The 26,224-nt window shown below is 47.4% G+C and overlaps 1 protein-coding gene and 1 long non-coding RNA gene across 3 annotated transcripts in view; one reads left to right on the forward strand and one right to left on the reverse strand.

The window, feature by feature from the left end:
- Positions 1-1,255: 1,255 nt before the first annotated feature.
- ARHGAP17 (Rho GTPase activating protein 17) overlaps positions 1,256-26,224 on the forward strand; it is a 94,523-nt gene continuing 69,554 nt past the window's right edge. For both annotated transcript variants that reach the window (XM_025416135.3, XM_025416134.3), the window contains exon 1: positions 1,256-1,416. In XM_025416135.3, coding sequence (XP_025271920.1) covers positions 1,364-1,416 — 53 coding nt within the window. In that variant the 5' untranslated portion in view covers positions 1,256-1,363. The remainder of the gene's footprint in view (positions 1,417-26,224) is intronic.
- Positions 8,499-26,224, reverse strand: part of LOC112640222 (uncharacterized) — a 38,483-nt gene continuing 20,757 nt past the window's right edge. Inside the window, exon 4 of the long non-coding RNA XR_003123908.3 lies at positions 8,499-25,291. This is a non-coding gene — a long non-coding RNA (uncharacterized LOC112640222). The remainder of the gene's footprint in view (positions 25,292-26,224) is intronic.

Raw genomic sequence — 26,224 nt, forward strand, 5'->3', positions numbered from 1 at the left:
CTAAGCAGTGCTATTTCTACCTGCTTCTGTTGGAGCTGATGTTGGTAGCTAGCACTTTGCTGCTTTAGTTGAAGCTGTGAAGCTTCATACTTCTCTTCTAGATCACTACACAGAGTTTTAAGTCTCTCATTCTCTGATGTTAAGGTCACCCGACTCACCTCATCCTCCTTTCTCCCAGAGTCAGGTACCTCATCCACCTTTTCCCTTCCCTTCATCAGCACATCTCTGGTGACATTGAAGATGTGGCCGGTGAGGGAAGTCGTACTGCCATCCGCTTGCCCTAGGAGACGGCCTAGGTCAGAGCCCAGGCCACGGGTCCAGGAAAGCATTTGTGCGGGTCGAAGAACTGATCTGGTCCACTTCACAAAAAGCGTCCAGCCCAGTCAGACTACCCCGCCAAGTGTCCCAGAACTGCTGCCTGTGCAAGGCTAAGAACCCAGAGACAATGATGCGTTTCTAGGCAACGCCCCCCTCGGGTTCCGCTACAGCAGGCCGGGAGTGCAAGGCCTGGGGCCTTTTTTTTTTTTTTTTTTAATTTTTATTTATTTATGATAGTCACACGCAGAGAGAGAGGCAAAGGCACAGGCAGAGGGAGGCGCAGGCTCCACGCACCGGGAGCCCGACGTGGGATTTGATCCCGAGTCTCCAGGATCGCGCCCTGGGCCAAAGGCAGGCGCTAAACCGCTGCGCCACCGGGGATGCCCGGCCTCGGGCCTTCTGAAGGCCGTCTGCGGCCCGGCCCCCTCCACGCGTCCCCCCCACTGCCCAGGCCAGGGCCGGGCCCCTTCCCCTGCTCCCCGCTGCGCTGCCCGTCCCGGGTGGGCCCCCGAGCGTGTGCCCACGCGCACCTGGCCCTCCCCTCCCCGCCTAGTGCGATCCCACTACCCAGGTCCGCGGACTCCGGCTGCCACGCAACATTGGTTTATTAATCGAGGTGAAGGCGCACAGCGACACGCGTCCATGCCCCGAGGAGGGCAGATGCCGACTGCAGAGAGGCGGCCGCCCGGACCTTGGGCTTTGCGGCCTCCGGAGGCTCCCAGGTGCCGGTCCCGCCAGCCGCGCACAACGGGCGTCTGCCCCCGCCCCCCCGGGCCCCCCCGGGCCCCCCCGCGCCCCACCTGCGGGAGCGCCGGGCCGGGCTGGGCGGCGTGGGCGGCGGCGGGCGGGCGGGCGGCGCTGCTCCCTCCCGGCCTGGCGCCCGCAGAGCCCGACCCCGCAGGGCGGCCCCGGCGGGCGGCTCCGCTGGAAGTGACGCGGGGAGGGCGGGGCCGGCCGGGAGCCGCCGCCGCCGCCGCCGGGAAGCGATGTAGGCTCGCCAGGCCGTCCCCCCGCTCCCGGCCGAGCCCGGGCCGCCGCCGCCGCCATGAAGAAGCAGTTCAACCGCATGAAGCAGCTGGCCAACCAGACCGTGGGCAGGCGAGTGCGCCCCGCCGCGGGCGTGGGGGCGCGGTGGGGGCGCGGGGCGGGCGGGCGGGCGGGCGGGGCTCCCCGGCTCCCCGGCTCCCGGCTCGCGCCCCCGCTCCGGCCTCCGGCCGCCCGCACCAGGCCCGCGGGAGCCCGGGTCGGGCTGCGCCGCTCCGCGGCCTGTGTGCAGCTCGGGGCCGCCGCGGCGCCCGGGAGCCTGGCCCGGGGTCCCGGGGGGCAGGGGGTGGCGCTGGCCGCGACCCTTCCTCGGCCCCCCCGGTGCTTGGCCCCGGGCGAAAGCTGGCGTCGGGCGTGCCCGGAGCCGTGCGGGTGCCGAGCTCCGGGGCGGCCTTCTCGCCCTTTCCGGGGCGCCCCGGCCGCGGCAGCCCCTGCAGCTGCAGCCCCTCTGGCCCTAAATAAGGAAGGGGCGACCGGGGCGCGTCGCCTCCGCCTCGGGGGCTCTTGGGACGGCCTTCCTGGGACCTGAGAGGCGCCGCCGTCTGCAAACCGGGTGGGGGGTGCTGAGGACCGGACTGCCCGAGTTCCTGACGTTTAGAAATTTGCAACTGGGAGGAGGAAAGAATTGTGGAAACGCCTTGGTCCAAAAAAAAAAAAAATTTTTTTTTTTCTCACTCTGTGTTTGGAAGCAGATCCTTCTCCGGGTTTCCTTGGTACCGCCTGAATGCTGGCAGGAAGCACTATCGATTATGAAATGACAGACGAGCCCGCAGGTGTAGACGATCAGGTTGTTGGAGCAGGAAGGATTGCTGGGTCTGAGAGCTCCTCGAGGGGACTGTCATGTGCCGTGTTATCTGGGGCAAATCTTTCAAGGTCTTCTAGGGCAGTTAGCTGTAGTCTGTTCTGGGAAGACGTATGAAAGTGTGAGTTTTTCACAGCTTTGGCTTCTTCTTCTTCTTCTTTTTTTTTTTTCTCCAGCAGTTGAGTCAAAGGGGGAGTTTGGTTTGGCCAGAGCACGTGGGGACAGCTCTTTGTGTGTGTGTGTAGGAAAATACTTTTACTTCCCCTCCCGTTTTCTAAATTTGCTTGTTAGGGTTTCAGTTCCCCGCCTCCCTCCATCCCCCAAACTTTTTGCTTAGTGGCTTGGTTTTGTTGTTTAGTTTTGTTGCTACCCCACCCTATTATCTTAATGTGCGTTTATGTCTCCGGAGTTGATGCCTGTGCCCTGAAGCCCAGCGGTGCCTGCTTTTCTGTCATTTGTAGGAAATGATAGAACTAATGCTGACAGGGAGGTAGACAGGGCAGTAGTAGGGGCTGTTGTTTCAACCAAGAATCTGCAAATGAATCATAAGGTAATTCCTTGTGAGTTTTCTTACCCGCCCCCATGTCCCCGCCCCCCTCCTTAGCCTTCTTAGTAACCCAGTAGTGTGAAATCAAACATTCAGTGACTGTCAAGACATATTTGTCACATTGTCGTTTTGGCCTGTTGGTACACTGTCGGGAAAGGGGTGTCTGCTCTTTTTTGCACAAAGTTTTGAGCCTTTTAAAGCTGCCAGGCCCGTTAGGGTCTCTTTGGCCTCTGCTTCCTCTGGCAGCTTCTCTCTTCTCGCTTGGATTCCCGCCTTACGTGGCCTTCTTTTCCACAGCAGCCCAAGCATTCTTACCTGTTAGCCCCTACCTGAAAATCTCCGGGACTCCTTTCACCACACCTGCCCTGTAGCTGCCTCCTAACTCATTGTTCAGCTCTCCGGCCAAACCTTTCTGCCTGTAAGAGGCCTTCCCCGGTGCTCCAGCATAGATTGGATGGCCCCAACCACGGGCACTTTTGTAATTCCACCCAGCACCTGTTTTTCTATAATGCAAGTTGCCTTTTTACTTGGTATCATTCTCCAGGAAACTAAATGCTTTGAGAGAGCCCTTGGCTGTCTTTCTTTCTCTTTCATTTCCCAGGGTCTGCTGTGGTTCCCAGTGTCGGGTGGAAACATTACCAAGATAATCAAATCTAGTGTAAATCTAGTTCTTACCAGATCGCCCTGGTAGTGTGAGCCCAAGTATGGGAAAATGAAAACTGGATAGAGTAAATGGTGATTCATCCTGGGATTGTAATTCTGGCCCTGACCTTTGACTCTGTTTGAAAATCTTTATTGCTCCATGCCAGGGGAAGCCGAGGCTGTTACAGAGCTCTGAAGGGTGTGGCAGTTATGCTCCCAAAGTCAAAAACTTATTTTTACTGGGGAAGCTTTTGCTTTACTGCTGTCAGTTTCCTCGATGTATTTGTATTTCTTCCACTCACGTAATTGTAAAAGCTTGGGGAGGAAAAACAGAGGCTAGAGAGAGCCCAGAATTGTGATGGTGTGTTATTGGGTTATTGGTATACCTCAGAAGCGGGCGCGTTGGAGTCAAGAGGAAGGCTGCAGAGCATAGAAGGCCCCCTCTGCCCACAAATGAAGAATGGCACCCCCATCGGGTGTCTTATTAATTCATAGAGTCTTGCAAGGCAATGTCCTCTTCTCAAGAAGGAGGGCCTTGTGAGCAACCCCACAGCGAGGTTCCATGGGATGAACATGTGAGAGACTTAGTAATGGCTGGAAGGAGTGAGTTCTAATGATGCAATTTGTTTACAATGGGATGACGAGTCTGTTTCAGAAAATGGTTTGTGTATCACAACAGGCACAAGGCTAATGCGGTGGTCTTATGACATGGGTGTCCCAAAGAGAATTAGGATGGTTGATTCATTCATTCAAGGAGCACTTGTTAAGCCCACACTGTATGCCATTGTTCAAGGTATTAAAGAATCAAAAGTGAATACAACCCAGTTTCTGCCCTGAAGGGACTCAATAGATTTGTAGAAGAGGTAGACAAGCAAAAAATAATTATATGCCATGAGTGTTTAGAGGGGGATGGGTAATAGAGTGAGCGAAACTCCACTCTTAGTGGATGGAGAGATAGATGTAACAAAACCAAACCAACAAACGAGGCACAAATTGGAGCAGAGCCTTTCCCCTCCATCTTTAAGTGCAGCTTTCACTTCTTTTCTCTTGTATTGATTATGTCTCTTTTGCTTGTAAGAGAACCCGACTGGAATTACCTTAAGCAAAGATGGGAATTTAATTGGCTCATGTGAGACCAAAAGAGTCCGAAAGTAGTATAGCTGCAGCCAGGGCTGGATCGAGGGCTTCCACTCTCTAGATAGGCCATGTCCACAAGGAGACACCGCCCCCCCCCCCCGCGTCCCCCGCCCTGTCCCCATCTCCGCCCAGTTTTCCATCATCCTCAGTTCAAGTCCCAGAGGGACAGAGAATACTTTTCACTGTGGCCAGAGCCCCAGGATTGACTCTGAATGCATCGGGCTGTGTCACGTGCCTTGCCCTGGAAATGGGAATGGAGTGAGCCCCACCCAAATGACATGGACTGAGAATGGGGGAGTGCTGGCCCCCCAGAGATAACTGGGGCGCTGTTACCAGCAGGAGGGGAGAAGGCGTGCTGGTCAGGATACAGGAAGTATCACGACGTGTCTTTTGTAGTCCTCTTCTAAAAAGAAAGAGGTTTGTAGTCCTGTTCTAAAAAGAAAAGCAATCCCTGTTGCAGATAAGCCACTGGATGGATTTAGGTGGTTGGTGGTTTGGGGGAGGGTGATCGCTGAGTGGAGGAAGGTATATACCAGCATGAGAAACTCAAGGAACATTTAATTATGAGGTAGAAGTATCAAGAAGAAAAAGAATCAGAGACTAAGTAGGCTAGTTTATTACCTAGGTGAGACTCTGGAAGGGAGTGTCTCCTTGGGTGTTGGTCTGTGCCAAGATTGAAGTACTCCCTTCAGGTCCAAATGTTTTCCATACAGTAACCTTTAGATAAATCAAGGTTACAAACTCCAAGCTAGTTAAATCAGAGTGACTTAGAACAGATGAGGGCCACAGGGGACCCCTATCAGCACTTGTCTCACCAAAGGGGCATGTGGGACTATGGGACCACTTTTGGAGTTTTCAAGAAAGGCCTAACATCTGGATTTTAATGAATATCAGGTGGCCTTTAATGCAAATTAAACAACCACCATGATACTGTGTGAGGCTAGATTTGGTGTGTGGGTCACCAGTTGGCAGTTGTATATGTAAAAGGATCGGGGAGGTTAAGGATTCCTGTTAACTAGTTTTCTTTTTTTTTCTCCTGTACCTTACCCTGATGTTACCGCATTATCAGTTCTTGGATTTGTTAAAGAGCATGTTCTTTCCTTTTCAGAACTCTTCCAAAGATCTGATAGTAATAATCATCAGCACTTATCTGGTGGTGGTTTAGCTTACCAAGCGATGTACCAAAGCCCCTGGCTTGGTTTTCACCTACTACTGGTTGCTTATCATTTCTAGTTTATAAAGAAGGAAGAGTGGCTTCCCACACTTGCCCAGCTACCAAGTGGCTGAGGCAGGCCTTGGGGCCAGGGCCTCTGACTCTGGATCCCAGGTGTGTCTGACGACAGAAGCTGGGCTGCCTGCCTTTTCACCAGGGAAGGGTTAATGTTTATTAAATGCCTTTGGTGCTTGTTGAGCTGCTGGGCTAGAAGCTTTGTGTAAATTATCTCACTGCCTTCTCAACAGCAAGTCCCAGAGGTGATATTATTTATTCCTGGTTTAATAATGAGGAAGGGAGGACTCACAAGAGGTCATCAAGCTAGTTAATGAGAGAGCTGTCATTAACTAGAAACCAGATCTCTGATTCTAAAGCAGCTGTAAGTCTGTACTTATGAGGGCAACTCTTACTGGAGAGACCCTGTGTCTGAGTTATGTGTGATGCTTTCCTAAACTCCTGGAAGCTGAGAGTTGGATGTTGCTCTAGTCCAGTGGCTCCTACTGGGGATGGTCACCTGGGGGGCATGAAGCAATGACTGGTGACATTTTTGTTTGTTACAACTTGGTTGGGGGGTGGGGTGATATGGGCATCTGGTGATAGAGGCCAGGAATGCCATTGACCATCCTACAGGACAGCCTCACTACACAGAATCATCTGGTCCCAAATATCAAGAGTGTTGAGGTTGGGAAACCCTGGTCTAGTCCTCTTAGACTCTGGCTCTGTGAATGATCAGAATCAAAGATCTGCACTGTTTGCTTGCAGGGCATAGATGTATTCTGTTCTGGCAGTTTCTTACATATATATTTATTACAACCAAATTGGCCCATATTGAAAAATTAGGAGTTTTCACATGAAAACCTGGATTTGCAGCTGCTTCTACAATCTCAGAAGACCTAGCAATGTCTGGCATTGCCTCCTCATACAAGAAGTAGTAGTTGAGCAGCTGCTGCCCCCTTTGGATGGGGCGTCAACCATCCATTTTGTCTGACTCCCTAGTGGCTTGTTTTACTGTGTTACAGTCCTTGCAGACCCCTCCCTGATCACAGAAATCTAATGACCTCCCGCAGGAGCAGAAGACTCCCTGCCCCCCAAGGTAGCCCCTTCTGTTAGGGGCAACGTGAATGCTCACGGGGATTCCAGTGCATCTCTGTGTGTGCATCCCAGGGCAGTCCTCGGGTGCCATGGTGAATCAGCCTCTCTTCCGTGAGACAGTCTCTCTGTAGTCAACATCATAAGCCATATAGTTTTATCAGCAGTGACATCCTACATCCCTCACCTGTTCCACACACTGATTTCTTCTGTCTTTTCTAGGGGAGCTCTGAGCAGTATTTCTGAGAAAGGGGAGGTGGCTGTGCTTCATTTGCCTGGATCTGAGTGGATCCCATCCGGCCTCTGCATGGAGCAGAGGAGGAAAGAGATGTGTTATTCTCACAACTTCTGACTCTGATCTTCCGTGGCCTTGTTATACACTTCGCATATTGTGAAATCCTAGAATATCAGGGTGTTTATAGGTCAGCGAAAGCCCATTGTTCACTGAAACAAAAATGAACCCTAAACAGATGTGGTCATGTGGCATCGGTTTTACTTGGAAGGCAGCATGTTCTTCTAATCCGAAATTATCTCTGTGGTAGTGGTTTCCAGTATGTCTGTGGCAGACCCTCCCCCCATCCCCCTGCCTGAGGGACTTGACATTTGGGTGTAGGGTCCCAGAATTAGTGTGTGCACCATGCATTCTTGTCAGACTATAGAAATTTGGCATCTAGAATTCTATTTCCATTTCTCCAGCATAGGTAGACAGCATGGTAATTAATCAAGTATAAATCTATTTAAAAATGTTATTATACTCCAGGGTTGCCTGGGTGGTTCAGTTGGTTACTCATCTGACTCTTGATTTTGGCTCAGGTTGTGATCTCGGGTCGTGAGATCAAGCCCCAGTCAAGCTCCACACTCAGCAGGGAGTCTGGTAGAGTTTCTCTTTCTCCCTTTCCTTCTGCCCCTCCCCCTGCTCATGCTCGCTTGCTCTCTCTCTAATAAATAAAATCTTTAAAACAATTTAAAAATATTATTACACTCCTATCTGCTTTGTCTCTGTGTTAAAATAGAGGCCTCTTTTTAAAAAGCTTAAGTTAAGGGGGGGGGGGGGTGGTTGTCTATGATGTTCGTACCTTTCCAGGGCCCCAGTGATCTGAAGTGCCATTGCACAGCTGCCCTTGTTTTTCTACAGGGACGTAGCGCTCCTCTCCTGTCTTCTTAGACCATTCACTTGGGTGCCCTCTGCCCCATACCTACCACCTCACGGCCAATGACTTTCAATTTTATGTCTTTAGCCCTGGCATCTCTTCCTCCCTAGATTGATCTCCATCTTGAACTTCTCTACTTAAATGTCCTACGAACATTCACCTCATGAACTATATCCTCAAATTGGCTTTCTTTCTCTGTATTCCTCAGTCTGTAGGCCAAATCCTGCCCACTGCCTGTTTCATGAAAAATGTCTAGTGGAACACAGTCACATAATGCAGCAGTAGAGCTGAGCAGTTAACCTTGACCCTTTGGCCCGCAGAGCCCATGCTACTTACTGTCTGGCCCTTTGCAGACAGCTGCCCTGGCACATGGAATGCCACACCACACCTACTCTGTCCTCGTTGCTGTCTTTCTCGTCTGTTCTCTTTATATCCAGGCTCTCCCCATGGTCTGGCAGTACTGCCTCTAGAGTATCTTTGACTTGGTGTCTGCCTCATGATGGCCTTAGTTCAAGCTTGATTAGTTCTTGCTTGTCTTTTTTTTTTTTTTTTTTAAACCTGAACTCAAAATTGTCTTCCAACTGACTTAGCTAGCTTGAGCTGGATGTTATCCCTTTTGTGGGACATCTAGGACTCCACTCTGGTTTGGCACAGCTAGTCACAATTTTAATGATCACAGCCCTTCTTCTCTAAATTATTTTCTTCTGATGAATTCTCTGGAGTCCAGAATCATGACATTTGTAGGAGATTAATATTTATGCGGACTCGGGATTACTAAATTGTCTTCTACATGATAGCGCTGTCCTTTATAATGCAGCAAATAATGTCCACTGGAACTCCTGTCATTTTGCACAGGGTGATGGACCTCATACTTCACCATTATGCTAGTTGCATTAGACATTGCCTTGTAAAAAAAATGTACTACGGGGATCCCTGGGTGGCGCAGCGGTTTAGCGCCTGCCTTTGGCCCAGGGCGCGATCCTGGAGACCCGGGATCGAATCCCATATTGGGCTCCTGGTGCATGGAGCCTGCTTCTCCCTCTGCCTATGTCTCCGCCTCTCTCTCTCTCTCTCTGTGACTATCATAAATAAATAAATAAATAAAAATTAAAAAAAAATGTACTACGTATTTTAATTTTTCCCACTAAGGTTGAAATGAATGAAATATATTTGTATTTCTTTATGAGTTTTCTGTATGTGTCATTTGTTCATTTAATTGCCATGGAATTAATGTTTAGTTGTCAATTTCAGTGTTAAGTTACCAGATCAGTTCAACAAATGTACACTGAGAACCTGTCAGATGCTGGGGTTAAAAAGATAACTGATTCCTAGGAGCTTGAGTCAGGAGACAGACCTATGAGCAGATAATTCCAATATAGCCAGTTGTACCTATTCTAGCAGGTCTTGGGTGTTAATCAAAATATTAATGCCATGTCTTGCTTTATTCATATATTGCAATATAAACAATTACATACTTTTTTTTTAAGATTTTATTTATTTATTCATGAGAGACACAGAGAGAGAGAGAGAGAGAGAGAGAGAGAGAGAGAGCGAGAGAGGCAGAGACACAGGCAGAGGGAGAAGCAGGCTCCATGCAGGGAGCCCGATGTGGGACTCGATCCCAGGACCCCAGGGTCATGCCCTGGGCCGAAGGCAGGCGCTAACCTGCTGAGCCACCCAGGTTCCCCAAACTATTACATTCTTATCCTCAGGTGCATTACATAGTGAATGCAATGGAGAACCTTGAGGGAACACGTTTGTGACTCCGTACAGGTTTGAAACAAGTTTCAGAAGATGAAGCAGATTCTGTTGAAAACCCAACCCTGTGATTTATAGAAAACACTGCTTTTGAATAGGTATAGCCTATGTACAGCCAATGATGTGAGAACAATATTAAGTTCTTTTTAAGCTCTCCAGACTGTAAGACTTGTCTCTAATGTCTTGCTATTTCCTGTTAATTACAGCTTATTAATTATTTGCATAGGCTGCTTCCTTTTGATTAGTCCCAAGATATTTCTGTCTGACTGTCCCTTCCCACAGTTCCTTTTAGGTGACTTCCTTATCAGAGATACTTTGGTCTGGTAGTCTACTTGATCTCTCCTTAAATGTTTCATTAGCATGTCTTCTATCCTTTCTAAATGGGTTAGCCAAATATATGCCTCCTAAAGAATTTAAATAATAAATGGCGGACTAAGCAAATAGGTACTTAAATGAATATAAAAGTTTAAATATTAAATGTCCAGGACTGCACAGAAATTCTTGTAACAAATGACCACCTACCTGTGGCCTGTCAGTGTGAACATTTCTAAGTCTACCAGTGTGGGTTTCATGTGGTCACTGGATACTTTCAGATGCACGGGCTGGACTGGCCACTTGAACCCATGCCCATGTGTACCAAAGTGTTTCTACTTCACTAGATACAGTGGGTGCTAGGATAGATGGAGCATGGATGCTGGCTCGTGTTCTCGGCAATGTGCTTGGGGTTCAGCAAAGCTTTCTCTGACACATGACACTTGAGCAATCTTGATGGCACGTAGAGATGACTGGGGATCGAGAACTCCCAGAGGGAAGAAAAATTCTCGGGAAACCTAACCCACTGACAGTTTTATGCTTTAACTTAGTGTTTTTTGTCTATAAATTGGAAAAAGACAACTGTATCTGATTGCTAACAGTGGGAAAACTCTGCCCAGTTCTTATTTTTAAATTAGATACTGAACTAATGGCTGTTTGTAGATCCATATGTACTTCAGTCCAAAGCGACTGTGATATTTAAATTCATAGGCTTCTGGATGGATTTCCATTCAACAGATAGAGTAAGTTGTCCTTTACAAAGCTCTAAAAAGCTTTGAAAGCAGCATACTCTTATTTCCTTTGCCTAATAAAAACTGATGGCCATCTTTCCCCAAAATAGATAGTTCTGGGTGGCTGAGTTGGTTAAGCATCTGACTCTTGGTTTCAGCTCCAGTCATGATCTCAGGTCCTGAGATTGAGCCCCAGTTCGGACTCCATGATGAGCAGTGAGTTGGCTTGAGATTTGCCCTTTCCTTCCTCCCAATTGCTTGCACTCTCTCTTTCTCTCTCTCTCTCAAGTCTATCATTCAATCAAGGAGTCTTTTAAAAAAAATAGACCATTTTGTCATACACTGAAAATCTAGGGAGGTATCATTTCTCACAGTGTAACTTTTTTTTTTTTTTTTTTTACGATTTTATTTACTCATGAGAGACAGAGACATATGCAGAGGGAGAAGCAGGCTCCCTGCAGGGAGCCTGATGTGGGACTCGATCCCGGGATCACACCCTGAGCCAAAGGCAGACGCTCAACTGCTGAGCCACCCAGGTATCCCTCACAGGGTAACTTTTAGTTTCTTTAATTTTCATCATTCTTGTTCATCCTCTCTTACAACCTTTTCAGTTGCTTTTGTATTCTTGGACATGCCAAGATATGTAACATCCCCCTAACAGCCCCAGGATTGGTGGGACTAAAAAACACATGGGCACCTTTGTGGACACCAACTTTTAGAGACAGGCAGCATTGATTGACATTGGTTCTCCTCTGTGGAAATGCTCAAATGTCTATTTTGGGGGATCATGGTTTGAGGACCACCACAGTAGAATTTGGGGAGCCTATATGTGCAGAAGGTTGAAAAAGCCACATTAGCGTTCTAGGAGGATCATTGTAGTGGCGCTGACTTGGGGCTGTTAAGGAAGGAGGAGGGGGAGAGTAAAAGATAGGAAACTATTACAACAGGCTAGGGGGGAGTAGGACCATGGCGTGAGGACTGACCATTCAGTCAGTCCTAAAACCTCTTCAGCACCATGACATTTGGGGTGAAGAAAAGAGAAAAGGAAAGGTTGAGGTGATTCAGGTTATGGCTGAATGCCATCTACTGAAATAGGTCACACAGTGATTCCTCACTTCCTTTCGTTTCAGATGCTTCTCTTTTTTTAAACATATAATTCTCACACCTGCTTTGACTTTTTGTTGGGTTTCTTTTCATTGACACTTGGCTTGGGTATATGTGTTTGTAGGAACTGAGACCACAATGTGCTAATAATAACTGTCAACATGTAACATGTCTTAAATCCGGCAGAGCTGGTCTCCTTCAGCTTTTCTTTCTTTCTTTCTTTTTCTTTCTTCTCTTCTCTTCTCTTCTCTTCTCTTCTCTTCTCTTCTCTTCTCTTCTCTTCTTTCTCTTCTCTTCTCTTCTTCTTTTTTTAAAGATTTTATTATTTGACAGAGAGAGAGAGAGAGAGCACAAGCAGGGGAAGCAGCAGAGAGAGAGGGAGAGGGAGAGGGAGAAGCAGAAGCAGACTCCCCGCTGAGCAGGGAGCCCAACTCGAGGCTTGATCACAGGACCCTGAGACCATGACCTGAGCCGAAGGCAGACACTACATCGACTGAGCCACCCAGGAGCCCCAGCTTTTCTTTCTGTACTTAGTCTCTCCTATTTCTGTATAGAAATGAATTTTGGTATCTCTTTATTACTAGCTCCTAGAAAAATTCACTTATGATTTTGATTGGTCTGGAGCTCATTCATCCACATAATATTTATTGGGTACCTGCTATAGGGTAGATCCTGAGGATACAAAAATAAATCCCAGGTATTTATAGTCTAGCATATCTGTGAACTACACCACGGGGAAAGTTGATGTCTTTTCAACACGAGCATGGCATATCTCTTTCTATACACAAAGATTTTATGTGCTTCCTAAGTATTTTGTTGTAGTTGGAAATCGTGCCTAATTAGTTTAGTTGGTAAACATGAGTGATGTTCCTGTTTGTATGTATATTTCATTACTTTACTGACCTAGTTGCAGCTGATAACTTTGTTACTTCTTTAAATCTCTATGTATGTAATATCATCCATCATGTTTTTATTTCTTCTTTTCCTATTATTTATTTCAGTGATTTCTCTTTCATCTCTGATTTATGGGTTAGACTCCAAAATAATGTGTAACTGTATAATTGTTTGCAGCAATAGCATATAAAGGTCATATGATTTCACCCCTATTAGGCATTCCAAAAATGTAACAAGGACTGGTGGAGTCTTATGTAAATGCAAATGTCCTAATCTCAGTGGTTCCTGATGGAAATCTACAATCACTTTTTGTGTCTTTTTGGAGCCACACACCTTTTAGTACGTCTGATGTTTGAGCCTTTATTCTGTGACTTTGTCATAAGATTGGCAGGCACGGGGGCAGGGGGAGGGGCAGTTGGTTAAGTGTCTGCCTTCTGCTCAGGTGACCCCGAGGTCCTGGGATGGAGCTGTGTTGGGCTCCCTGCTCAGCGGGGAGTCTGCTTCTCCCTCTCCCTCTGCTACCCCCTTGCTTGTGTTCTCTCTCTGTCAAATAAATAAATAAAATCTTTTTTTTTAAGGTTTTATTCATTTATTCATGAGAGACACACAGAGAGAGGCAGAGACACAGGCAGAGGGAGAAGCAGGCTCCATGCAGGGAGCCCGATGCGGGACTCGATCCCAGGACCCCGGGATCACGACCTGAGCCAAAGGTGGATGCCTAACCACTGAGCCACCCAGGCACTCCAATGAATATAATCTTTAAAAAAAAAAAAAAAGATTAGCAGCTGTGTGACTTAAAGGCAAAATACTGAATTTGCAGTAGTCCAGACATACCGAGAAAACAGTCGCGTTGCACTTAGACTGAGGAAGGAGCTGAAGAATTTGAAATGGAACAGACGTAGCCATATGTTAATAATAACTTATAAAGAAGTTGGTGGCAGGTCACGGGGCCATGGACTTCATTGCAGCCTTTGACTCTTAGAGCAGTCTTTAGGAATAGAGACCTTGCGACCCATAGATTTATTTTTATTTTTATTTTTTTTTAAGATTATTTATTTATTTATTCATAGAGACACACAGAGAGAGAGAGGCAGAGACACAGGCAGAGGGAGAAGGAGGCACCATGCAGAGAGCCTGACGTGGGACTCGATCCAAGGTCTCCAGGATCATGCCCTAAGCTGCAGGCGGCACTAAACTGCTGCGCCACCGGGGCTGCCCTACCCATAGATTTAGATGGAGGTTCTAACACCCTTCTCCCAGAGAAAAAAATCACACACACACACACACACACACACACACACACACACACGCATTTGCACATGATTTCACGGACTCCACAGACTTCTTCAAGCCCAGAGCCAAGAACCCCAGGATTAAAGAATCCGGCTAGTTCCTGGAGAGATGCGTAGCCATGCTCCCATGCTGTGAACTGGTCTCTGGAGCTTACAGGTGTGCACCTCACATGTTGGTGTGTGCTGTCTTGCTCGCCTCCAAAACACACCCTGACACCTGTGTGAGAGCCTTCCTCAGAAAAGCCAAAATGTGGCATTCTCGTTGATGAGATTTGGCAATCACATTAAAGTACTTTTGCTGAATAATCGGCTTCTTTAGGCAGTAAATTCATTCCAGAATGCTTTCAAAGCTTTCAGATGAGGGCTTTTATTTTTTTATTTTCTAAGATTTTATTTATTCATGAGACACATACACACAGAGAGAGAGAGAGAGAGAGAAGCAGAGACACAGGCAGAGGGAGAAGCAGGCTCCATGCAGGGAGCCTGATGCAGGACTCGATCCCAGGATCCAGAATCATGCCCTGAGCCAAAGGCAGATGCTCTCCCACTGAGCCACCCAGGGATTCCAGATGAGGGCTTTTAAAAACTAAAACCACTCTAGGGCAGCTGGAGTACAGTAAACAGTGAGCTGGACTTGGGTCAACACTGTACCAGCGCTCTCCCTGCACTTGGTTACCCGTGCCTCCCTGCTGTGGTCCCACACCGGTCAGACAGGGCTCCCGAGCCACGTGGGGACAGCCCTGGGAGGCTTGAGAAGTTGGCATGAGGTAAGGAGGCATCATAAGACAGTGAGGAAGCAGTACAAGACAGCAGGTTAGCCCTGGGAAAAGTAGGCAAGTTAGATTTCATCTCACCACCAGGGGCCAAAATAAATTCCAGACAGATTAAGGATTTCAAGTAAAAAATGAAACTATAATATAGAGGAAGAGGTGGAAAGTTCTTCATGCTCTGACATAGACTACAGAGAATGAGTAATAAAAGGTAACCTATAGATTTAGCCACGCAAGTTTTTTTTTTTTTAAGATTTTGTTCATTTATTCACGTGAAACAGAAAGGCAGAAACAAAGGCAGAGGGAGAAGCAGGCTCCCTGCAGGGAGCCTGATGCAAGATTTGATCCCAGGACCCTGAGATCATGACCTGAGCCACTCAGCTGCCCCAAGCCATGCAATAATTAAACTGTCATTACCATAATTAAAATTATAAAATGACTAGTTGGAAACAATTGAGAGCAGCCACATGGGAAGGTTAATACCCTTAATGTACAAAGCTCCCTTAATAATCCGTTTAAATATGTGCACTCTAATGAGCAAATACCATCAACAGGATGCTCACAGATGACCAGTAAGTGTATGAGATTCATTTCAAAATTACAGCTAATCGAAGAAGCCCAAAGCTTTCAGGACAGCATTTTTTACTTCCCAGATGGGCAAAGCTCAAAACAGTAATACGTTCCTGTCTTGGGAGAGCTGAGAAAGGGCCGAGTATCCAGTCTTATCCAGGTGGGGATATAAATGGGCATTCTTTTCCAGAAAGAAATTCGCCATTGGGTCTTAAGAACTGCTTCTGAGATCAGAACCCTCACCATCCACTGCATCCTCTAGTCTCTTACCCTTATGGATCCCTCTCCTGAAGTGTCACACACACACACACACACACACACACACACACACATGCTTTGTTTAGTCCTCTTCCTTGTCTGACCAGACTCAGTCACAGCAGGGCCTCTGACCTCTCATCCAGCACCTCCAGCACCAGCCTTTTCCCTCCACCTGTCCTTGAGCCTGCCAGCCTGACTCGATCATCTGGGGCTTCTTCCCGCCTGTACCTGGGATGCAGGGCATGGTCCACAAAGACCGTCCGGCCGCACAGGTCCGGGCAGCCAAGTTGTTCTGGCCTGCAAGCTCAGCTGGCCTTTGCAGACCGCCTCCCTGCCCTTGGCCCCTTGTCCGATCCCGTTTTCCTAAGTGCTTTTGCCAGACTTTTACTTTTCTCAGACCTACTCCACCCTGCCCCAGACACACCCACTCTCCTTGGATGACCTGCCTAATGTCCTGGTTTCCAGAGAAAACGGGCTGCTGCTGCCCCGTCCCGGTCCCACAGGCTCAAGCCGCCCAGTCTGAGTGGTCACTGCTCCCCGGGGCCTGCCCGTGCGCCCGGAGCATTTACAGCTTCCAGATCTCCGTGGGCTCCTCCCAACCGCATTCCTGTCCCCTCTGCCTGGCTTCACGTCCTCAGGGTGTACGGCTTCTTCCTGGCCCTCCCTGGGGACCGCCTGTGCGGTCCCCTGCTGTGTCCGGCTCCGCTCCCATGGGGTTCCTGAGCAGCTTTCTGGGCCGAGCCTGCAGCTCTGCAGACCTGCGTTCCGAGCCAGCTCCCCCCAGAGTGCTGTTTGCTGCTCCTGCCCGTGCCTCGCTCTGAATTTTCCTTCCAGACACTGCTCCCTGTGCTTCGGCACCGCAGACCCGAAACCACACTGGATACCTCCACCAGCACACGTTCAGCAGACCCCTTAAATCCAGGATTTCCAGAGCTGACCGTGCTGACCTCGCCCTCAGATCCTCGCTATCTAGCCGGTCACTCAAGATAGAAACATGATGATCATTCTAGGGGATTCCTTCTCCCTTCGCATCCACGCCATGTCATGAAGTCCTGTCTTGTTTCTTTGTAATAACTCTCTGTCCTCTCCTCTCCTTAACCCCTGCTTTAGGCTGGATCGTCCTTTTTCTCACATAGATCTTGTGTTCTCAAGTCTCTTGAGATTTATTTTTATTTATTTATTTGAGAGAGAGAGCACAAGCAGAGGGGAGGGGTAGAGGGAGAAGCAGACTCCCATTGAGCAGGGAGCCCGATGCAGGACATGATCCCAGGTCCCCAGGATCATGACCTGAGCTGCAGGCAGACACTTAACCTACTGAGCCACATGGGCCCCCTCTCGGGTCTCTTAATACTCAGCTCCTCAATTTCCCTGCAGGCAGCATGTCTTCCCTCCCCCTCCACGCATCTTCCACACTGTTGCCAGAAAGATCCTTCCAAAAAAAATACTTGTAATACTGATAGCTTACATTTATTTGGATGTTTACTATGTGCCGGGCACTAGCAGCTCATTTAATGCCAAATCAGTACCGTATTATCCCCTTTTGCAGGCAAGAAAACAGGCACAGAGAGATTTGGGAACTTGTCTGAGGTCACAAAACTGGGAAGTCTGTCTCCAGAGTCTGTGCTCTTAACCACTTATGTCATAACAAAAACCATGTTTTGAGCTTTCAAGGAATTAGCACTTTGTGTATAAAATTTCTTTCAGTCCACTCAATTCTATAAATTGAAGTTCTTAATATTTCCAGTTTTACAGGTGAGGAAATAGGGTGCACGGAGACATTACATAACCTGCTCAGAGTAGCACAGCTCTTAGGTGGCGGCCAGGGCTTTGGCCACCAGCAAAGGTGCCCTGGACTGTCCGTCTTTGCCACCGCATCCCTCACAAGGAGCCAGCACACTTTTATGAATTCACACTTTTATATGAGTATTTCTCTGTTCTTTTAGAGTTGTGGGTGGCAAAAGAGGTGTAGGAATCGATTTCATGATTTGGAATATTTCACGAGTCCTTAGGAACACAATCATAATAGCATAATATGCTGTTACACAATAGTCATAACAGCATGCTATAGCACCACAGGTTGACCTGTTGTCTCCACTGGTAGTTCCTGAAATTATCCATGGTAGGAAAATTATCTCATAAACTGAAGACCCTACAGGAGATAGTTTAAGGTGGTTGACTGAACTCGTGTGTATGTTTCTTCTCTCTCACTGAAATCCACTGAGGGCATCTGGGTGGCTTAGTCGGTTAAGCAACGGACTGTTGGTTTCAACTCAGGTCATGATATTGGGGTCATGGGATTGAGCCCTACCTTGGGCTCCATGCTCAGCAGGGAGTCTGCTTAAGATTCCCTCTCTCCCTCTCCCTCTGCCCCCTTTCTTGCCCCTCAAATAAGTAAATCTTTAAAATTCATTGAAATGTTAGGAAAGGGATTCTTTTTTTTAATTTTGGGGAATTAAAAAATGTGGTATCGAAGGCCATTCAGGAAAAGTTCCAGATAACTGATTAAGAAGTAGCTCTGAGGCTGACTACAGCAGGTGCTGTTTTATTTGTTCATTCGTTGTCCAAGGTGGGACAGTAGGATGTCAGAAAATCCTCAGGCTATTACATCCATTTGAAAAGAAAAAAAAAAGAAGAAGAAGCAGGCTACTGACAAAAAGACCTAGAGTTCTTGGAAATTAAAAAATCTGTCACCAATTCATAAAGAGTGTCAGGGGACTAAAAGAGAAACAGTCTTTAGAAAAGAAGTAAAGTAAGTTTCTGTGTTCTTTCGTTTTTCAGGATATAGGGCTCCCCTCAAGGTACATCCTCAGGAATAGCACTAAGAAAACAAAGCAGAATCATTTACTAGGTCATTACAGACTCAGAGGAGTATCCCTCCGCTTCCTGAAAACCTCCTGTCCTTTTTTTTTTTTTTTAAGATTTTATTTATGAGAGACACACAGAGAGAGAGAGAGGCAGAGACACAGGCCGAGGGAGAAGCTGGCTCCATGTAGGGAGCCCGACGTGGGACTTGATCCCGGGTCCCCAGGATCATGCCCTGGGCCGAAAGCAGCACTAAACCCCTGAGCCACTGGGGCTGCCCCCCTTCCTGTCCTTTTTTTTTTTTTAAGTTTTTTTGTTTTTTATTTATTTATGATAGTCACACAGAGAGAGAGAGAGAGAGGCAGAGACACAGGCAGAGGGAGAAGCAGGCTCCATGCACCGGGAGCCCGACGTGGGATTCGATCCCGGGTCTCCAGGATCGCGCCCTGGGCCACAGGCAGGCGCTAAACCGCTGCGCCACCCAGGGATCCCCCTTCCTGTCCTATTAATGCAATTAAGTTATGTTGACTTTCACACAGAAAGACTATCTTTTTGCCTTTCTGGCAACCATAAAGATGCTGCTGCTGCAGATGATGATGATGATGATCTGAATGGTTCTTAACTGGAAACAGTCTGACACCCCCCCCCCCCCGATTGGGCAAAATCTCCAGACATTTTTTGTTGTCATCCCTGGGGAGGGGGGGCTTGTTGCTGCTGGCTTCTGCGCAGGTAGGATCCAGGGATGCTGTTAACACTCTGCAGTGCCCTGGACAGCCTCCCACAAGAGAGGATTATTTAGACCAAAGTGTTGAAAGTGCCAAGGTTGAGAAATAGTTAACTCTAAACTGCCTAGCGGACTTGAAACCAGAACTGCTCCTTAATCCCCCGAGAGGTCAGAGGCATAAGAAGTTAAAAGCTGCAAGCTGCAAACTGGCAGTCCTCTTTATGTTCAACTATCCTAACACTTTACTAGAAAGTAGATAAAATCTCTAACATTTCATGTCCCTAGTCTGCCTGCACAGTGAAATTTCCAGTGTGACATCAAGAATGATACTCAGCCTGGGGAAGAAAACATCCGTAGTTGGAACGATTCTTTCTTTCTTTTCTTTTCTTTTCCTTTCTTTCTTTCTTTCTTTCTTTCTTTCTTTCTTTCTTTCTTTCTTTCTTTCTTTCTTTCTTTCTTTCTTTCTTTCTTTTCTTTCTTTCTTTCTTTCTTTCTTTCTTTCTTTCTTTCTTTCTCTCTCTTTCTTTCTCTTTCTTCTCTTTCTTCTCTTTCTTTTTCTCTTTCTTTTCTTTTTTAAAGATTTTATGTATTTATTTGACAGAGAGCACAAGCAGGAGGCGTGGCGGGCGGAGGGAGAAGGAGAAGCAGACTCCCCTCTGAGCAGGGAGCCCCATTTGGGGCTCGGTCCCAGGACCCGAGATCACTACCTGAGCCGAAGGCAGATGCCCCCCAAGCGCCCCGGTACCTCTCTGTCATCATTGTCAGCCTGTGTGCTCCTTTGTTCGGGGAGCTCGGGCGCAGGCTGCAGTCCTCCTTTGACCGGGGCTGCAGCCGGCCAGGACTAATCAGCACTGGCATGGGAAGTTAGAGCTCTTGCCACCTTCCTGAAGAGATTTCCTCACCCAACACTAGGCGGGTATAGATGTCGAACACCCAGATTCTTCCCTCCTCCACCTCCCTTCCCTCCCCTCCCCACGACAGTACTGTGGTGAGGTCTTCAGGAGATTGAATCCCCTTAGTCTTTGTCTCTGAAAACTGTCATTATTTTAGGGGCGCCTGGCTGGCTCAGTTGGAAGAGCAGGCGACCTTTGATCTCAAGGTTATGAGTATAAGCCCCACACTGGGCATAGAGATTACTTTTTTTTTTTTTTAAGATTTTTAATTATTTATTCATAGAGACACAGAGAGAGAGAGAGAGAGAGAGAGAGGCAGAGACACAGGCAAAGGGAAAAGCAGGCCCCATGCAGGGAGCCCGACGTGGGACTCGATCCCGGGTCTCCAGGATCACGCCCTGGGCTGAAGGCGGCATTAAATGGCTTCGCCACAGGGGCTGCCCTAGAGATTTTTTTTTTTTTTAATCTTGTTATTTTGCCTTTATCTTTGAAATGTTTGCATTTGATGTACAATTGTAGATTGACTTTTTTCATTCAGCACTTTAAGATGTCACGCCATTCTGTTGTCCTTTGGTCATGACGTTTCTGGTGACGAGTCAGCCATCATTCTTACATTGCTCCCCTGCCTGAGAGCTCTTTGTTCTTTCTGTCTGCTTTCAAGATTTTCTCTTTCTCCACAGTTTGACCTTGATCTTTTAGGTGTGCCTTTCTTTGTGTTCATCCTGCTTGGAGTTTTCTGCATTTGCATCAGTGATGGATATAGTTCATTACATTTGGAAACTTCGGGGGCACTTGGTTGGCTCAGTTGGTATAGCATCCAACTCTTGATTTCGGCTCAGGTCATGATCTCAGGGTCATGGGGTCGAGCCCTGCGTTGGGCTCTGTGCTCAGTGCAGAGTCGGCTTCTCTCTTTCCTCTTTCCCTCTGAACGTGCACACGCACACATTCTCTCTCTCTTTCTCATAAATAAATTTATTTTAAAAATATGGAAGCTTCTCAGTCATGGGTTATCCGATATTTCTTCTGCCCCATGTTCTTTCTTCCCTCTGGCACTCTTATTACAGGTATCATAGCCTAATATTGTCCCACTGATTTGGGGTACTTTGTTCTAATTTTTTCCCACTCTATTTTAGTGTTGATAGTTTGTTTCAACTTCCAAATCTCTGATGAAACCCTTCATGTACTCATTCATTCTGTCCACCTTTTGACTAGATCCTTTCATGGACTTAATCAGAGTCCCTGCAAAAATAATTCCAACAACAACAACAAAAGAAAAATAATTCCAACATCTTGGCTGTCTTTGGACCTAGTTCTCTTGACTGTGTATCTTGATAATGCATCATATTTTCTGTGTTTCTCCTCTGGTGACTTTTGACGGAACGACAAATGTGTGTAGAAACCGAGCGTGGCGTGCTTCCTCTGCCGGGCCGATCGTGTGAGGACTCCGGTCCATCTAGTCTGTTGTTGCAGGAGTCTAGGCTTTGTTGGTGCTTTGGATACACTCAGTTCACCATAGACTTCAACTGATTTGAGGGTGGGACTAAATTTCCCCTTGGCAGGACTTGTTTATCTGAGTTCTCCTGCCTTACCTTCGCACTTAGTAGGACTCATGTGCCCACATCAAGAGAATTTCCCCAGCTCTCTTGCCTTCCCTCTGGTAGAGAACCAGTGCCTGATATTCCTTTTTTTTTTTTTTTGATATTTTATTTATTTATTCATGAGAGACCCAGAGAGAGGCAGAGACCTAGGCAGAGGGAGAAGCAGACTCCCTGCAGAGAGCCCAGTGCAGCACTTGATCCCAGGACCCCAGGATCATGACCTGAGCCGGAGGCAGATGCTCAACCGCAGAGCCACCCCGGTGTCTCGCAGTGCCTGATAATTCTTTTTAAGGCCCAAAGTCCTGCAGGGCTCCTGTCAATCCCTGTCCCCATTGCTCTTTAGCAGGCTCTGCCTGTCTGAGCCTTGGGTGGCCCCAGAGTGAGGGATGTCTCAGCTGTCGCATCTCCTCCTTCAGTAGTGGACTACCATTACCTCCTCTTCTGTGTAAGGCCCTTAAGCCCTGGAAGTCCCCCTGCTTGGCCCTCAACTTCATTCAGCAGGTCCCATGCACCCAAGCCGAAGGGGATTGAGATGGCTGCAAGGGTTCCCCCACGGCTGTGTCACCTTGAGTGTATCCTTCCCAGGCTGTCTCTCGTACCTCTGTCCTCCCTGCCTTAGCATACCCTTCTGCTATCTGACATCCAAGCTTCCAGCTCCAACTCACTTGCTACGTCTCAAAAACCTTCCTGGTCTGGTATCTTACATTTGTATCAGATGCCCTCCCAAGGCCTCTAACCTTTGGCATCTTATTAACTTCTCTGTGCATAGGTTTCTCATCTCCGAAAAGGGCATGATAATAGCATCGATCACATAGTTAGCCTGAGGATTCAGTGAGGTCATACATGTGATACATGTATCTGGAACCCAGAAGTTAAGAACCCGGATCTCGGGAGCAAAATTGCCCAGGTGTGAGCTCAAGAAACGTTAGCCATGATGGTGGTGATGACAACTCTACTCTGTGAGGCCCCGTGCTTCCCCAGGCAGAGCACTCATCGCACTGGAGTCTTGATTGCTTATTTTCCTTGACAGCCCTTGAGTCCTGTCAGAGCAGGGGCCATGTCTCTTACTCATGATGGCTCACGGAAGGGAACCCAACAAATATTTGTTCAGTGACTAACCAAATGAAAAGGTTAGTGTCAAATCATGCATGGCACCCACCTGTGGTTGAATGCAGTGATGGGCTGCATAGCTCCACTCAGTGAACATTTCATTATTCCAAATATCCTTTTGAGAAAAAGCCTCATTTAAAAAAAAATCAATATTCTATTTTGAGTCATCAACAGCATCCTTCCATCCATCAAGCTGTGGTGTTGGAACACTTTTCTTTGACCTTTATAAAAGTGTAAGTGAAGATTTATGGTGCTCTCCACCCAGAATCTATCCATCATCCATCCATCATCCATTAAGAGCAGCCTCACCTCATTTTTCCATTTTTTTTCCCCTCTATTTTGTGCACCACGCTAATCATGGAACTTTCTGGGCTACATCTATGATGTGCATTCCTCGTAGAAACTTAGAGGATCCACAATTATCTGAAGTTCAGCATTGCTAGCCTTTTAAAAATATGTGACGTTCCTTGTTATTTATAGAGTTATACCCCAACATTCGTAAAGCACAGTTCTGAAGGTTGCAAATATTCTCTTTTTTCTCAAATGTTCTATTTTATTGTAGTCTCTTAAAAATTGCGTGAGATCGTTGGTACAAATATAAATAAAGTGAGGTACAGGAAGGTCAAGGGTTGTATTTTTAGAGCCCATGGTTAGTTTGAGGTGGAGCTAGGACCAGAGTCTAGCATGAAAATAAATTAAGGGTCAACTTTGGTCAGTGACCTTAAAATTGCTTTCTTTCTGAGGGTCCACAGACTTTGGTTCATATGTATTTTTTTTAATGGGTGTCTGCCCAATTTCCACACCCATGGAAATAAGGATAAAAATTGCCCCATAAGGGTACGTGTCATATAGGAAAATGTTATCACATATGCAAAAGTGCTTTCTTAAAAAAAAAAAAAAAAAGAGGAGGAGGAATGTACAAATGTAAACTTCATCTAGGACTAGGGATCTGGTGATTACCTAGCTTATGGCCCATGAATTCTAGTTTCTTTTTTTTTTAATTTTTTATTTATTTATGATAGTCACACAGAGAGAGAGAGAGAGAGAGAGAGAGGCAGAGACACAGGCAGAGGGAGAAGCAGGCTCCATGCACCGGGAGCCCGACGTGGGACTCAATCCTGGGTCTCCAGGATCGCGCCCTGGGCCAAAGGCAGGCGCCAAACTGCTGCGCCACCCAGGGATCCCGAATTCTAGTTTCTATGTCTGATTTATTTCTTGGTCAGAGAGACCTCCACGTTTTATAGGTTTTTCTTGACATATTTATTTATTTATTTTTGAAATATTTAAAAAATGTATTTGAGGGAGAGAGCACAAGCAGGGGGAGCAGCAGCAGGAGAAGCTGTCTCCCTGCTTGGCATGATCCCAGGACCCTTGAGATCATGACCTGAGCCGAAGGCAGATGCTTAAGCAGCTGAGCCACCCAGGCGCCCCCTTTCTTGAACTTTTTAAAGTGGTTTTCAAGTTGATGGTTTACAGTCAGTGATTCAGGCGTACCATTTCTGTTAAAATAGCAGCGTGGCATTGGCCAGGATCAGACTGGTAGGGCTTCATGTCTGTTCTTAGTCATTCCCTGAATCACTGTGGAGGCCCTCCAGATGTTGTCCTACCTCTAGCCTGTACTATGCTGTTAGAATTTTCATTCTGAGCCTCAAATCCGATGCCACTCCACTGTGGAGAATCCATCGATGGCTCCCCGTGGCCCCCTAGTTCCCAGTTTATGGCTCTTTTCAGCCCTTACTCGGTGCCCAGGTGCAGGAGCCTGACCACATTCCCTCTCCCATCCTCTGTGGGTGTGCTTCTGTCTTATCTGAGATCTGCTTAGGCTGTTGCCCTGTGAAGCCTTTCCTGGCTTCTCTCTGCTCCCAGAAGCGCTGTAAATGGTTATTTACGTTGCTGTCTCCCAGAAGCGGGTAAATGGTTGTTTATATTGTATTAGCTCCCAAGGGTGGGGACTGTGGCTCATTTCTCTCTTTCGATCCTTTCCAGTTTTCAACATTTAGAGAGGGCTCCAGGATACTGGCTGAATGAATAAAGATGTAAATATCTCGGAGCAAGGCCATCCTAAGATGCCCTCTGTCCAGAGAGTTCTTTGGCCCTCTGTGGATACATACCTGTGGACCGCCAGGGCTGGCATTTTTATGCCTCAGTGGTGTGAGGTGCAGAGGACTAAGACGTTGGTCCTTTGATGAAGGCTTTTTGCTAGCTCGCCACATACTCAGCCTCTAAGTTTCTGTATATTACGTGCCTGTGATTCTCTTTGGTGGCCTCCAGCCCACGCGGTGTTATCACAACCAACCCTTTGTTGTAACAGAACAGGCTGCCCCGCTCCTGCTGTAAGGGTTGACGCAGCTTTTTGTCTCTCGTGGTCCAGATTCAACCGTAACTTCTGGGAGAAGCCAGAACAGCCTGGTCACTGCCGGAAAGTCTTTCCCAGATAAGATGTAGCTTGGGAGTTATCCGAAGGTGTTGGTGGATGCCCGTAATGCTCAGGACAGTTGACGCTCCCCGAACTCTGACTGGGTGCCAGGGACCCTGGTAATGAGATAACCGAGATAAATGGTGTTTCTAAACAATCATTGTGGTGGTGATATTATTACCATCATTCCCATCTTACCGTGGAGGACATGGACCCTCACGTTGGTGGCGTCCAAGCAACAAGGCTGGGATTCAGAATCAGGTCTGCCCAACCCTGGAGCCCTAACTTAGCTCCTACCATATTCAGTCTCCTTGTCCTTTGCCTACAGTGAGACTTAGAATCTGCTGTGTGTTGGCTTATCACTCAGCTTACCCTGCCCACGAAGGCAGGCGAGGCAACTCAATTATGAGTCATATACATCAGACCATGGACTAGGCCATCTTGACCCAGCAAGAGTGTATCTGTGGCCTGTTCTATAGAGACACCTCTGCCTGTTGTCGCTACTGCCAACCACTTACTGCTGGGGCCTCTCTCTGTCATATTCTGGTAGTTACCACCTGCCAGCTTGGGTACCCTGACCCTTCCTACACCAGGGTTCTCAGCTGTCGCCACACATTGGAATGGCCTGGGAAGCTTTCAAACAAAATATCAGGCCCTACTACACCCACCCCCACCCCCTGGAGGAGGCTCTGATTCAGTCATTCTGGGTTGGGGTCCAGGTATTATTTTTAAAATTATTGAGAGGGCTTTATATGTCATAAAGTTCACCCATTTTAGGTATACAGCTCCATGATTTACTTTTTTTTAGTAAATTGACAGCATTGTGTAACCATCACCACCATCTGATTGGACAAGAGTTGAATCACCCCATTAAGACCACTCGTGCTGCTGTCTGGTCTCTCCTCATGCCCAGCCTCAACCTCAGCTAGCCCAGCTCTTTCTGCCTCTATGGATTTTCCTTTCTTTCTTTCTTTATTTAATTATGTATTTATTTGAGAGAAGAGAGACCACAAGAGGGGAGGAGCAGTTGCAGAAGGAGAAGCAGACTC

The sequence above is a fragment of the Canis lupus genome, chromosome 6 (assembly GCF_003254725.2).
Source record: "Canis lupus dingo isolate Sandy chromosome 6, ASM325472v2, whole genome shotgun sequence".
Lineage (NCBI taxonomy): Eukaryota > Metazoa > Chordata > Mammalia > Carnivora > Canidae > Canis > Canis lupus.